The sequence below is a fragment of the Bos indicus genome, chromosome 25, assembly GCF_029378745.1.
Source record: "Bos indicus isolate NIAB-ARS_2022 breed Sahiwal x Tharparkar chromosome 25, NIAB-ARS_B.indTharparkar_mat_pri_1.0, whole genome shotgun sequence".
NCBI lineage: Eukaryota > Metazoa > Chordata > Mammalia > Artiodactyla > Bovidae > Bos > Bos indicus.
In genome coordinates, this window is record NC_091784.1 from 4,110,010 (window position 1) to 4,122,650 (window position 12,641).

Consider the following 12,641-nt stretch of genomic DNA (forward strand, 5'->3'; position numbering starts at 1 on the left):
CACTCTCTCTTCTGGCGGTCCCTGTGCCTCTCCCGAGCTGCTGGCCCATGCCGTGGGGGAGTCCCTGAGTGCCTCTGAGGTGTCCCTAGAGCTCTGCAGGGCAGCTCAGGGGCACTGGGGCTGAAGCCTCCACAAAGGGAAGGCTCCCGGCATCCTCGGCCTCCTGGCAAGGGCAGAGCTGGGGCCACCGCAAGTGTAACCAGGACCCACTGTGCTCTCCTGTCTGGGTCCCCGCCCTGCGCCAAGAGGCCTGCTCACGTCCGAGACACTGGGCTGGTGCTAATGAAACGGAGAGTAAAATAACGCAGTGCTCTGTGAGCGTCTCCTCACCCTGGAAAGGTCAGCACAAACACAGTCTCCCAGGGAAGCTCACCAACTGCCCCCTACTCCAGGACGTGTGGCCTGGACTAGGCCCCAGGCCGAACCCTGAAGGGACCCTGGCACGGGCACACGGCAGGAACCCCTCCACATCCAGGCCTCTCGTGTGAACCCAAATCAACCTCAAAACCAACAATGGACCGGTGCACAGATAAGCCTTCTTCACCTGGTCCTTCTCTCCCTGGAGAAGTTGACTACAAGTCCCATGCAGCACACACGCGCAGCCCGGGAGCACTCACCTCGCACACGGTGCAGTGCCAGCGCGTCTCCACGTGGTGCTTGCACTCGTTGCAGGTGTAGACGAAGCGGTCCTGACCCTGGGTGTGCAGCTCCACCAGCATGCACAGCGTGGACCACTTGGAGCGCCGCAAGGAGGAAAACTCCCAGTGCTTGTCCCGGGCCAGCGTAAGGAAGGCATCCCGCCCGTCCATGAGGTCACAGCTGAGCAGGGGGTCAGGGTCGACGATGGGGGGCAGCGTATGGATGACGGGCCCAGCATGGAGGTGGATCACAAAGAAGACCTGGGGGTGCAGGGAGGAGCCACGTCAGCCCCGTGAAGGGAAGGACCAAGCCCGCCTCCTGACGTCGCCGGGGCTGAGCGCGGCTGTGAGCAGCGCCTGGTGTTGCCTGGCGGGGGCTCCCCGTTAGGTGCCCAGCCGCCCCGCCCTGCTGGCCCCCACCTCTTTGTGCTTCTCCATGGTGGCGTAGAGTTTCTGGGACAGGTCGTTGGACACGTTGGGCATGCTGGGCTTCTTCTTGTTGGTGCGGCTGATGCTGCTTTTATTCTTGTTGGTTTTCTTATTGTTCTTTTTCTTGGCGTTCTTGCTGTCGCCCTGGCTGCCCTGCAACAAGACGCATGGCTGTCGGCCCCACCCTGCCCCTTGCACCATGCTCAGTAGGCACCAGGCCGCCAGCTCCTGGTCATGGGGGCTCCAGGGAACCAGGGTGAGGCAGGTGACCACCAAGCGGACTGCAACCTGCCTGCTCACAGGCCACGAACACTGCTGCCTTCAGAGCTAAGTGCTGAGAGGAAGGTGATGTGGCTGGATGTGGACCCAGTGGGCATGGTGCTGACCAGTGCAGCCTCCCAGCACCTCCAGCCCTAAATCACCCGATCTTCCAGGCCCACAGGTTCTGCCTCCAGGGAGGCCCGGCAAAATTTTGGCATGCCAAGGACAATGAACACAGCCCCTTGGGGCCCACCTGTGACATGAGAGCTCATCACATCCTCACCCAGGCATTCTCCATTCTGGAAGGGGCTGGGGTGGCTGTGTTCCAAAGAGGACACGCCCTAAAGCACCCAAGGCGGCAGAAGCAGCCTGCAGACATGAACCCCCAGCCCAGGGCTCCAGATGCAGCTCCTCAAGCTGCCCTAGGTCCCCCAGAGTCCCAGAGCTGCGCAGTCAGCAACCAGCAGCCTCTCGAGATGAGTGGGTCCACAGCCAGTTCATGGTCGTCCCCCAGCGGTGCTCCCTGTCCACCTCCCCTCAGAGAGGCTGCAACACCGACTCTGAGGCCCAGACCTAGCAGGCGGCCTTCAAACAGAACTGTCCTTACACGCCCTAAATTTAGGGTTGTTAGTCTTGAAAAACATCCTACGCTTCTCACCGCTGACGGCTTCGCGTCCAACTAAACCACCATCAGCTCTTACTTGAGCATCTCAAACACGACACATCGGCTCAGACTCTGACACCTTCCTCCCCCTGCTGGAGGCCCTTCCCCTGGATCTCTTGGGCTCCTCTCCCTAGACAGTCTCTGCTCATGTACCACCTCCCCAGATGAGGCTCCCTGAAAGCCCGCATCCACCTTCCCTGTGTCTCCTCCACCACCTCAGGGTGCACTACGCATGCGCCTGTTCTCCTGCTTCTCTCACTAGTTCCCACTGTAGTCCTCAGGATGGGGCCTGTACACAGCGGGGGCTTACAGTGACCCGAGCAAGGGCACAAACACACAAGTGCCCAGTGGAGAGCAGGGCGCAGTCTATAACAGAGCAAGTGCATGAGGCCTGCAAATATGAGCCTCCTCCTCAAGTCAGTGTTAAAGTGAACGGACTGCTTCCTGACCACAACTCCCGTCTGCACCTCTGCCCATCTCTCCCGGGCTCCCTGCAGGATGCTCTCCTCTCATCTTTCCAGGTTTCAGACCTGGGCGTCCTGCCCAGAGAAGCCAGAGCGAGGCCCCCCGTCCACCTAGGAGGTCATGCATCTCCGTGGAGCTGGGCACCGTGGCTGGGCTGCGGCCCAGGTCCAGGCCCAGGCCGGCCCCGCGGTGGGTGATCACGCGGTGAGGCTGTGCGGAAACACCACCGTGGACGAGGCTGGCCCCCTGCTGAGGACCTGGCCGCTGAAGCGCAGCCTCAGCGCGCGGCCGGTGTTACCTCTGTGGTCTCGCTGGCCGCGGTGCTCTCCTCCTTCTTCCTCTCTTCCTCCTCCTGCTCCAGCTCCTTAATGCTCTCCTCCAGCACGTTAGGCCAGAAGTCCCCCTCAAAGTAGGGCAGCTCCTTGGCGCTGGTGAGCCTGTCTTCATTTGCTTGTTTCAAAATGTCCTAGAGAATGACCAAGTGCAGCGGTGAGACTAGGGGGCCTGGGTGACATTCTGGGGAGGAGGGGGCTCTGGGCCACGATGCAGGGGAAGGACCGCACGGCCTCAGAGGCCATGTCACCTCTGTTCTCAAGCTGCCGTCTGTGAGTCTCCACAGACGGCAGAGAAGTTGCCTCTAAGTTTATGCCTTTAAAACTTTTTTAATTTTTGCTTTACATTTCTCCTAAAGTGGCTATTAATTCTAACCCATGTGAGCAGAGAGAAAGACATGTGAAGACGCCCTGCCCCCTCCCCAGGCACGCGCACCTTGTAGTCATGGATGATGCGCTCGGCGAAGGCCTTGTCCAGCATCTTCTTATACCACTCTTGCAGGCGCTTCGGCTTGGGGATTTTTTGATCAGGGGGGTGGCAGTGGAAGATGTAGTCATCTCCTTCACTCGGGGGACAGGCCCAGATGTGCCCTGTCACATACCTGCAGGACACACACAACTCAGATGGAAGCAGGGAGCAAAACCATCCCTGCCTTCAGGAGTAACGGTGAGGCACAGGCACCAAAGCAGGGACAGAAGTAACTACACAGGAAAACAACACAAAGGAGATCAGCTGAGGACAGGGGTCCAACAGGGATGAACAGCAAATGGCCACAGGGCCCTTATGGGAGTGGGAGTGCGGCGTGAGAGCATTCTGAAACTGTTGGGGTGACGGCTGCATCGCTTGCTGAGATTACTAGAGATCACTGAAGTGTACAAGTGAAATAGGTGAATTGTACGATATATAAAATATGCCTCAACAAAGTGTTAAAAACAGGCTAGAATGCAAGAACACAGAAGGCAGGGAAAGCCCCAGCCCCACATGGCTCAAGACGATGTCAGGAAGGGTTGTCTCTGAATATAAGGACACCAAAATAAAAACACAGAAAACGTTAAAAAAAAAAAAAAAGTTATTTCACAAAATAAATGCCACAGTGAAAATTAAAGACAGAGTTTTATTAGTTCTGGATAATCTGAATTCAACTCACCCCAATTTCTTCACATACTCTAAATATCCAATAAGGATCTCATGGTAAACGGCTGTTCGGAGGCATCGGGGTCGGAAGAAATGAATACTGTCCAGATAAGATATGTACACACGCCTGGGGGGTGGGCAGGGAGAAATTAATCGAAGTTCAGGTTATCTCCCAAAGGTGAAACCAAACACCAGCATCCAAAGAAAGCTCTAGAAATAAACTGCTCTGATAGCATCTACACTGGCCACAAACAAGACATGAGAAAATCACCACCAGCAACCTCTGCTACCAATCGACAATGGAATCCAATCTCACCCCTGAACTAGGCAGCAATATCATCTCTCACCGTGACAATGACAAGGAGAGACCAGGGCCACTAGGAAGAGCCACTTCTGATTCCCATCCACCCAGATTCCTGATTGAACAGGAAGTAACTCTTGGCAGACGTGAGATGTTTTCACAGGTCCATCAATGAGCACTCAGGCCCAGGCAGCAGTCCCCACCCCTTCTCCATAAGTTCACCTGCCCCAGGTGGGACAGGGGTCACAGCAAGATCAGGGTCAGAACCCATGTACTCAACACACAACAGTCATCAAAACCCTTCCCTTCTCACTGGCTTAGGGGAAAACCAAACTGACTTGTTTGGCTGCTGAATCGGTTCCCCAGGATGTTTAGAGCCCTGGTCACCGACACAGCACAAGGCGCGTGTGCATCAGGAGGCTGAGGGTTACCTTGTGTTTGGCGGGGGGCAGTCAGAGCCGTACTCCTGGACGTGCATCCCAAAGAAGCACACGTCCACCCCGTCAATCTCCTCAAAGGCAAAGAGTGCTTTGGTTCTGTATGGGAAAGACTCCGACATCTCCCCAGAATCCACGAACCTGGAACAAAGAGCCTTCTGTTTGCATGCATCACCGTTTACACAGACAAGACTCGCTGTTCTGATCCATGTGGCGCAGGTGAAACGCAGGTGGGGTCGCCCCCTTGGACCACTGGCCCAGGCACTTCAGAGCTGCAACCCCATTCTCTGTGACAGCCTCACTCGGACAGGGATTCCCCCTTCCCTGAAGAGTGTGGGATGCTGAGAGAAGGGTGGCTACATGCTAATTGATGAAAAGCTCTCAAATTATGCTTGCCAGACTCTAAAGCCTTGCCAGAAAGTGGGGCTCTGGTTAACCAGGCAGGGTGCCCACTGGGACAACATCTGCACACGAACCGTGACTTCATCCCTGGCTTGACCTCCACTGTCTTGTCTGAGCTGGCCACCACACGGACAAACACCTCGCCAGCTTCAGGGTGATTCTGTCGCCGCAAAAACTTGTTGACTCGGTCTTCCAGGTGGTTTCCCAACCGTGTGGTCTGTAGTCCTGCAAAATCCAGAAGAGGCAATGAGAGGGCTTAGGAAGGGCCGAGGCTATAGAATCCACGTTTTCTTTCCAGGTAGTCTGATATTTTAAGGACTGACATTCTCCAAATACAGAACGGATCTCATGAGATCCTATGAGGTGAGCATTTTACGAGAGAAAAGTGAACCCTGAAGTCTTAGGCATTCCACACACTGGAAACTGCTCTCAAACGTCCCAAATTTCCATCTTTTTCCAACTCTAAGGGGCAGAAGAGCCACAAAGGTGGACCCAAATCTGAAAGAAGATGGGCTCCAGAGTTAAGCAGAGGAGCAGGCATGAGGGGGCTACACAGGGTCCACCTGCCTCCTGCCCCACATGCCCAGATCCTGGTGACACCAGGCTCTGCCCTGGCTGTGCCCACATGGCTGCTCGGGGTCTTGGCTGTGTCGAGGCTGGTTCCCACTCTGGAAGAACTCTTAACAGAAACAGGAAGCCTGATGCTGCTCTCCCTGGAAGGCAGGCTGGCATGAATGCCCCTTCCTGCCCAGCTCCAAGGGGCGTCCTGCTGCTGAATCTAAGATGACTGAGCCAGTCCAGTCCTGCGAGGGCTCCAAACCTGGGCAGCAGGAGCCGCTGCCCCAGGATGCAGACTGGCCAGGCCCCTTTCCTGGTGGGCTCCATTCCCCATCCCTCCTGTACCCTCCCTCTCCCAGGAGCGGCCCCTGTGATAGGAGTTACACAGCACGTAACTACACATACAGTTCACGGCAGAAAAAAGCTGTGCATGTGCAAAAAGAAAAACTAGAAGGGAAAACTGCAAAAAGGTCGACAGTGACTGCATAAAGATGGCTTGAATTTATATTTATAATTACATGGCTTGATTCCTTACTGAGGTTAAGAAATACCTGCAAAATTTAGACTTTTTAAGTTCAGTCTCTCTGCAATAAACACACCAATGGTGGAGTTTTTGGGTATATAAGTTGTACCTCAATGAAAGTGATTTAAAGGAAAAAAATTTAATAATGGCAATGAAATAAAAACCCCATTAAAAGTAGAAACTTCTGCACCCCCACTCCCGTGACCACCCATGGCTTCTCAGCCATCCTGAGAAACAAGGAATCAGGTGCAAAGGGCTCACACAACCACCTCATCTATCTTTGTGAAGACCCTGAAGAAAACCCTCTCGTTCTCACCCCCAAGTGCTCCCACGCACATGGGCACTGAGCAGGTTTTGTTCCCTCAGGAGGTGGCTTCCAGTCCACAAGGGAGGACAGCTGAGACGGCCACCCAGCCCTGCCACAGGGACCACCACCCCTTCCCTCATGAAATCGCGGCTACACGCACCATGACTTCCCGACAATGCACAGGAGTAAATCCCCAAATATTCCTGTGGGAGACGTGGGTCAAAGTGGAACTGCTGAGTCTGAAAACGGACATTTTAAACTGTACCCCATCATGCATATGCCTGTCCGCAGCACGTGATGGAGGCCTCATATTCCCCTTTATGTGATCAAACCCTTCAGCCTGTGCTTTCTGACCTCCGGGCTGCATCTTTCTTAGGAAGGATTTCCATAAACAAACACAGTAAGAACACTCTGACACTGACCTCCAAAACACTTGGCGTTGTTACTTTTTGCGCTTTTAACCAGCCAAGTAGAGAAAGGTAGGGAGGTGGTTTTGGTCAGTTGTTAGCATCACGGGCTGACCAGCAGCTGGAAGGTATTTTCAATGCAGTTGTCCCACTGCGTCCATGGGGGGCTGATAGGTTCCGGGAGTCCCACAGACACCAAAACTCAAAAACACTCAAGTTCCTTACATAAAATGGGGCAGGACAGCCAGCCCCTGCACCAAGTCAGTGCAGACACCCAGGAGGCAACTTTTCTCTTGTGACTGACAGATGCTTGCAGAGATGATGCTAATTCGTGCTCAAATCAAAAACCAAGGGGAGATGCTGCACTTTTAAGGTCCTTTTCTGTAAGTCAATGTTCTACACCTTTAAAGGTCCACATACTCTCTGCCATTCGCTGGACTCTAGAGTGGGGGTGGGGGCTGGACCAGCTCTCAGGTTCTCCTGTCCCACCTCATCCCTCCACCGCTCTATCTTCAGGCTGCAACTGCTCTTCTGTTGAGAACTAGCTTTCCTAGCAATTTGTTTTGGTCAGTGAGGCTCTGGCCCAGGAAAGTGATTCTAAGTTGCTGACTACTTTAGTGACATCACTCGGAATGAATCCTTTAAAGCAGGAGTCCTCACCTGCACCCCCTGCCCAGGACATCTGGTAACGTATGGAGACATTTCTCATGGCCACTGTTCATGGGGGGGGTGGGGGAGGGGAAGCAGTGGCATTTAGTGGGCAGCTGCTGCTGAATCCACCTACAGTGCAGGAGACCCAGGTTTGATTCGTGGTTCAGGAAGATCCTCTGGAGGAGGGAATGGCTACCCACTCTGTTATTCTTACCTGGAGAATCCCATGGACACAGGACCCTGGTGGGCTACGATTCATGGGGTTGCAAAGAGTCGGAGACGACTAAGGGACTAAGCACACTGCTACTAAAATTCTACAAAGGCTAGCCCCCATAACAAAGATTTTTCTGGCCCAAATGTCAGTACAGAAACCCCAATCTAAAGAAAGCTATTACAACAGCTGGTGATTTTATCAATATTTCAAAAGGCTTGACAAGAGTTTAAGTGACAGGATAGCTGGACTTTGGTAATGACACAGTCTGAACTTGAGTCAACACCGATCTGGAGAGCTTCCGAGAGGCTTCCTCCTTGCCTGCCACCCCTCTCTCCTGCCCACTGACCCCCGCAACATCCCATCTCTCTTCTACTCTCGTCAGCCCGGCTCTGGCCGAGGACCCCGAGCAGTGTGCTGCTAGCTGCGGGTCCTGCTGGAGAGAAGCGAGAGCAGCCAGGAGTCTGGGGGCGGGTTGGGCTCTGAAGGCACTGCTGCAGCGGCTTTTCTTTCCTCCCTTTTAAAATGAATTACTTTTTTAAGTTTCACTGGGTCTCCGTTGCTGCATGCAGGCGTTCTCTAGCTGTGCCGCGTGGTGGTTACTCTTGAGTTGCGGCGTGAGAGCTTCTCATTGTGGTGGCTTCTCTCGTTGCAGAGCACGGGCTCTGGGGAGTGCCGGCTTCAGCAGCTGCAGCGTGCGGGCTCAGTAACTGGCTCCCAGGCTCCAGAACGCAAGCTCAGTAGTGACACCCGGGCTTAGGTGCCCCAAGGTGTGTGGGATTTTCCCAGACAGGGATTGAACCCATTTCCCCTGCACTGGCAGGTGGATTCTTATCCACTGGGCCACGAGGGAAGTCCTTCAGGGACTTTTCCTATTCAGGTTTGCTGCTGACTCAGCAGAGGATGGTTGGGAATGTCAAGCTACAGAAGGTGGCCCCGGCACTTGAGAGCCGAGCTAACGAAGATGACACACCGTACCCTTAGGACAGTTTACTCCTGTAGCGACACGGTGCTCCACGCAGACACCAGTGCAGCAGCGACACACCCACGCAGCCCTTGGGCAGACCAGGCTCCGGCCGGTCCTGGTGATGCTGGCTGATTTCCAAGGGTCCCAGAGGGTCACCCTTCACAACAGCGGGGTCCACACCTACTGATGGGCATACAGACACCTGCACGTGTACCCGGGGCTGAGTGTACCCGTCACCAAAGGATGTGTGTCCGTGCATTACTTCCAAGTTTCCTGAGAAGGATCTGATGACATTTTCTCAGAATTCACAAAGTGTACTATATAACTTTCTAAAGTTTCTAAACTTTCATCTAAAACAGTCTGATCATAAAGCTGACTTTCACATAAAGATTAAGCTAAATGACTCTCTTCAAGGGTAAGATGAGAAAAATACAAGTATTAGAAAACAAAGCCACAGATAAAGACCCGGGACAAGCAAGCCCTGAAGCCGTGTGTTAGAGGAACCAAAGGAAGATTGGGAAGATGTACAGACCAGGAAACAGAAACCCTTCCATGACTTACTTTTAGCACTGAATTTGTTTTCTTTTCGAGTTCTGCCCGTTTTCTTCAAGCAGTTGTCACATACAAAACTGCAAAAAAATAATGGGTGTGATCAGATTATATAAAACAGTATATGTTGCCAAACTAGTGAAATGCAGCATTAAAATACTTTGCTGGCAATTTACATCACATCATTATACAAAAGTGAAGAGGCAGACTGCTTTGATTCTACAATTCCCAAAGCGGGCAAACACTTAAGACTTAAATTTAGAACCAACTGCCATCCCTCTAATTGCCGGATCCTTGCTGGCGACAACGAGAGGCACAGCAGCCGCCAGTGCCCTCCCCTCCACTCTGTGCAGACTGCTCTCCCTTTCCTGGAGTCTCAGGAAATCACCAGGAAGTTACTCACCCTGAGGGCCAGATGATGTCGTAGTGGAGAACACAAATCTGATGCATCTTCCGGCCACACTCCTTGCAGTCAACAAAACTAGAAGACAAAGAAGTGCCCTGTCACACGCAGAACTGCACAGTGGACCTGAGTGCTGTGCTCACACCTTGTCGCCATGAAGACTTCAAGACTCCTCAGCATTCACGTGTCTCTTGACTGACTCGGCCATATTTGAAACACGCATCAGTAGGATGTGTTCTACAGGAAGAGCTGACTTTCTCCCCTTCTTTGTACCAATGCCTCATTCCTCTCTTCTCCTCATCTCTTTTGTAACCAGAAATGAAAGTTTACTTCTAAAAACTGCTATGACAAAGGCCTATCTTACAGGTCACATTTTCAAGACCAGTGCTTGCTCCAGACGACTACAAATGCCTAAACGGACTTCAACAGCAGAAAACAATGCTGTCAGTGTTACAAGCTCTTGTTCTTCGCCTCGCACAGGAAATGTCTGCTCTGAGTCAGTCGCCAGGGTGGGAAATGATGGCCTTTGTTCAAGGAAACACTGCAGAGGTTGGGATTCACCTCATCGCCTGCCTTCCTCACAGCTTCTGCATGGCTCACCCGGACCCTATCTCCTCACCTAGTAATCTTCATTGTCAAACATGCTTAAAGGTCAAGGCCTGTTTCTTCAGCCATGCCCTTAAGGCTGCCACGACTTACACCCTGTGGAGGCTGAAGGGCCCAGCGAGCACCGCACTTCTGCAGGCCGTCTGGGGCCCTGGCTCCTCCTCTCAGCCTAGGTGCTGGGCTCTGAGACCTGAGGCACGCTCTCACACCACGGCTCGGGTCCTGGCCCGGGCCCACCCTTTGCCCCTGCTGAGAACGAGCCTTCGACCACAGATCGAACCTAACCCAGCTTCTCTGTCCCTGCTCTGCTGAAGGAAAACTGGACACCCACAGGCAAAGCGGGCAGCACGGCAGCGGCCTCATCCGCCGTCCTCGAGCGCTCTCTCCCGGGGTGCCCTCCTCCCACTCTATGTGGTCCTTTAAAACCTCTGCAGCCACACCAAGTCAGGCGCCAAGGAACCCAGCACCCCTGCCTCCTCGTGCCGGGGGCCCCACCCGCGCTCACCTGCACCACTGCTGGTGCTCCAGGCCCCTTCACTGCTCTGTGTCTGCAACGATCTGCCCACCCCCACCCACGCCCCCTCCAGGTGAGCACCACCTTCTCCAGGATGCCACTCTGCCTGGGCTAGGGCCCCTCCCTCTGGACACCTTACTGGCTCCTGCTGCCTGTGCTACCATCCGTCTGTCTGTCCTACTAGAAGACACACGGCTGCAGGCCAGGCCCCCTTTATCCATCTGTGTCTTCCCCACTGTCTGGTACCTACTACCTCAACATAAAGTATTCTGCAATTGGAAAGTTAATATAGTAACTAACACAACATTGGAAATCAACTATACTCCAATAAACATTTTCCACAAAGAGACTGGAAGCCAGCTCTTCATGCACCAGGCGCTCTCCGAACTGTTCATCGTGCCCTCCCTCACTGCTCCCCTCTCAACCCCCGCCAGCATGGCTGGCAGGAGAGACTGAAGCAGCTCTGACACAGTGAAGTCTGTGCTCTCCGCTGGAAGCTGAGCCTAGGGAGGGCAGGACCTGCTTCTCAGCTCTGGACGCACCACGGCCACGTTTATCAGTTACCCATAGGGCTGCAGCCTCTGCTCACCAAGCAGCCCCGGACGGGCATTCACCACGGGGACAGAACAAGACAGGTGTCTCCACACACTGGGGTGCCCTCAGGACTTGGCTCTGGGGACCTGGGAGATGCCACAGCACAGGAGGGGCTCTGAGGCCTCTTAAGGGGTTATTATAAAGCAAATTTTACACACTGAGTGTTCTCACTGATCACTGAACACAGCGACCTTTGGAAACATACCATACCAAAGATGGTGGCAAGCACAAGTGGGCTGGCCAAAAAGCTGTTTTGGATTTTTCTGTAACATCATGTGGAAAAACTGAACAAACTTTTTAGCCAATCGAACACAATACCGGGCTTCCTGTTATTTATTTTTTTACAATTGGTTTCTAAGAGTTTCTCTAAAAATTCCCTTTAAGTGATACTAGGACCCCTTCACCAAATACTATCTTTAGTCTCTAAAGAATCACACTAAATGGCTTCTTAAAGACAATGATGACCAAGTTATTACAGAGGTTCTAACAGAACCAAAACATCCACCTACTCGTCTCACTGGTAAAATTCAGCAGCTGGACAGCATGTTACAGACACACATCTTTTGCGTGAGTTAAAAAATAATCCATATTTGAAGTAAATCCACACAGAAAGTTCCACCCAGGGCAATATGTTTATTTCCAGTGTCTTCTACAGCAACCCAATCACATGGAAGAACTTTCCCGATCTGAAAGTTAAAACCTAAAAGTCAGAAAGAAATAGCTGTATACTCACGGTTCAGGATCTAAGGTATCATTTTTCTTCTTTTCAAACTGATCCTTTGAAATTGTCCTTATTTGGGGGGGGGAAAGAGGAAAAATGTTAATTAACTAAATTTTATCTGTTGTGTATAAACTACAGGGTCTCTGGAATATTATCCTATAACTAGTTCTTCACATAAAAAGTAAATGATGGTCAGAACTCTCAAGTGGATGCAATGATGGCATGAACATATAAAATTTAATTCCACAGAAAGCACCACCATTTATTTTTATCTTCCTTCGAATATTTCCTCAAAATGCTCATCAACACTTATTACAAGATTTAAGTAAGTAAGTTCAGTCAAAATGTGGTGGGAAAATTATGTTCCGACTCAAACCTGCTAATTTCCAAATGTATATGATAAATGGCTACTGAATCTGACCAAGACTGGTGTAACCAATTCTTCCAATTACAATGTTCCTTCAGCATGTACTTGGGGATGTTTTACTTATTCTTTAAGGGCTGAGTGTTTCATTTCTATTGTCCTTTTGTTGTGATCAGTGTATATGTGAATTACTTGATTTGCA

The 12,641-nt window shown here is 52.3% G+C and overlaps 1 protein-coding gene across 1 annotated transcript in view; it reads right to left on the reverse strand.

The window, feature by feature from the left end:
* CREBBP (CREB binding protein) overlaps window positions 1-12,641 on the reverse strand; it is a 119,013-nt gene that overhangs the window by 3,371 nt on the left and 103,001 nt on the right. The window contains exons 21-30 of the mRNA XM_019987443.2: window positions 12,088-12,144; window positions 9,641-9,718; window positions 9,250-9,317; window positions 5,139-5,289; window positions 4,657-4,803; window positions 3,938-4,051; window positions 3,226-3,391; window positions 2,756-2,923; window positions 1,059-1,220; window positions 618-899 (exon numbers count right to left, since the gene is read on the reverse strand). Coding sequence (XP_019843002.2) covers window positions 618-899; window positions 1,059-1,220; window positions 2,756-2,923; window positions 3,226-3,391; window positions 3,938-4,051; window positions 4,657-4,803; window positions 5,139-5,289; window positions 9,250-9,317; window positions 9,641-9,718; window positions 12,088-12,144 — 1,393 coding nt within the window. The remainder of the gene's footprint in view (window positions 1-617; window positions 900-1,058; window positions 1,221-2,755; window positions 2,924-3,225; window positions 3,392-3,937; window positions 4,052-4,656; window positions 4,804-5,138; window positions 5,290-9,249; window positions 9,318-9,640; window positions 9,719-12,087; window positions 12,145-12,641) is intronic.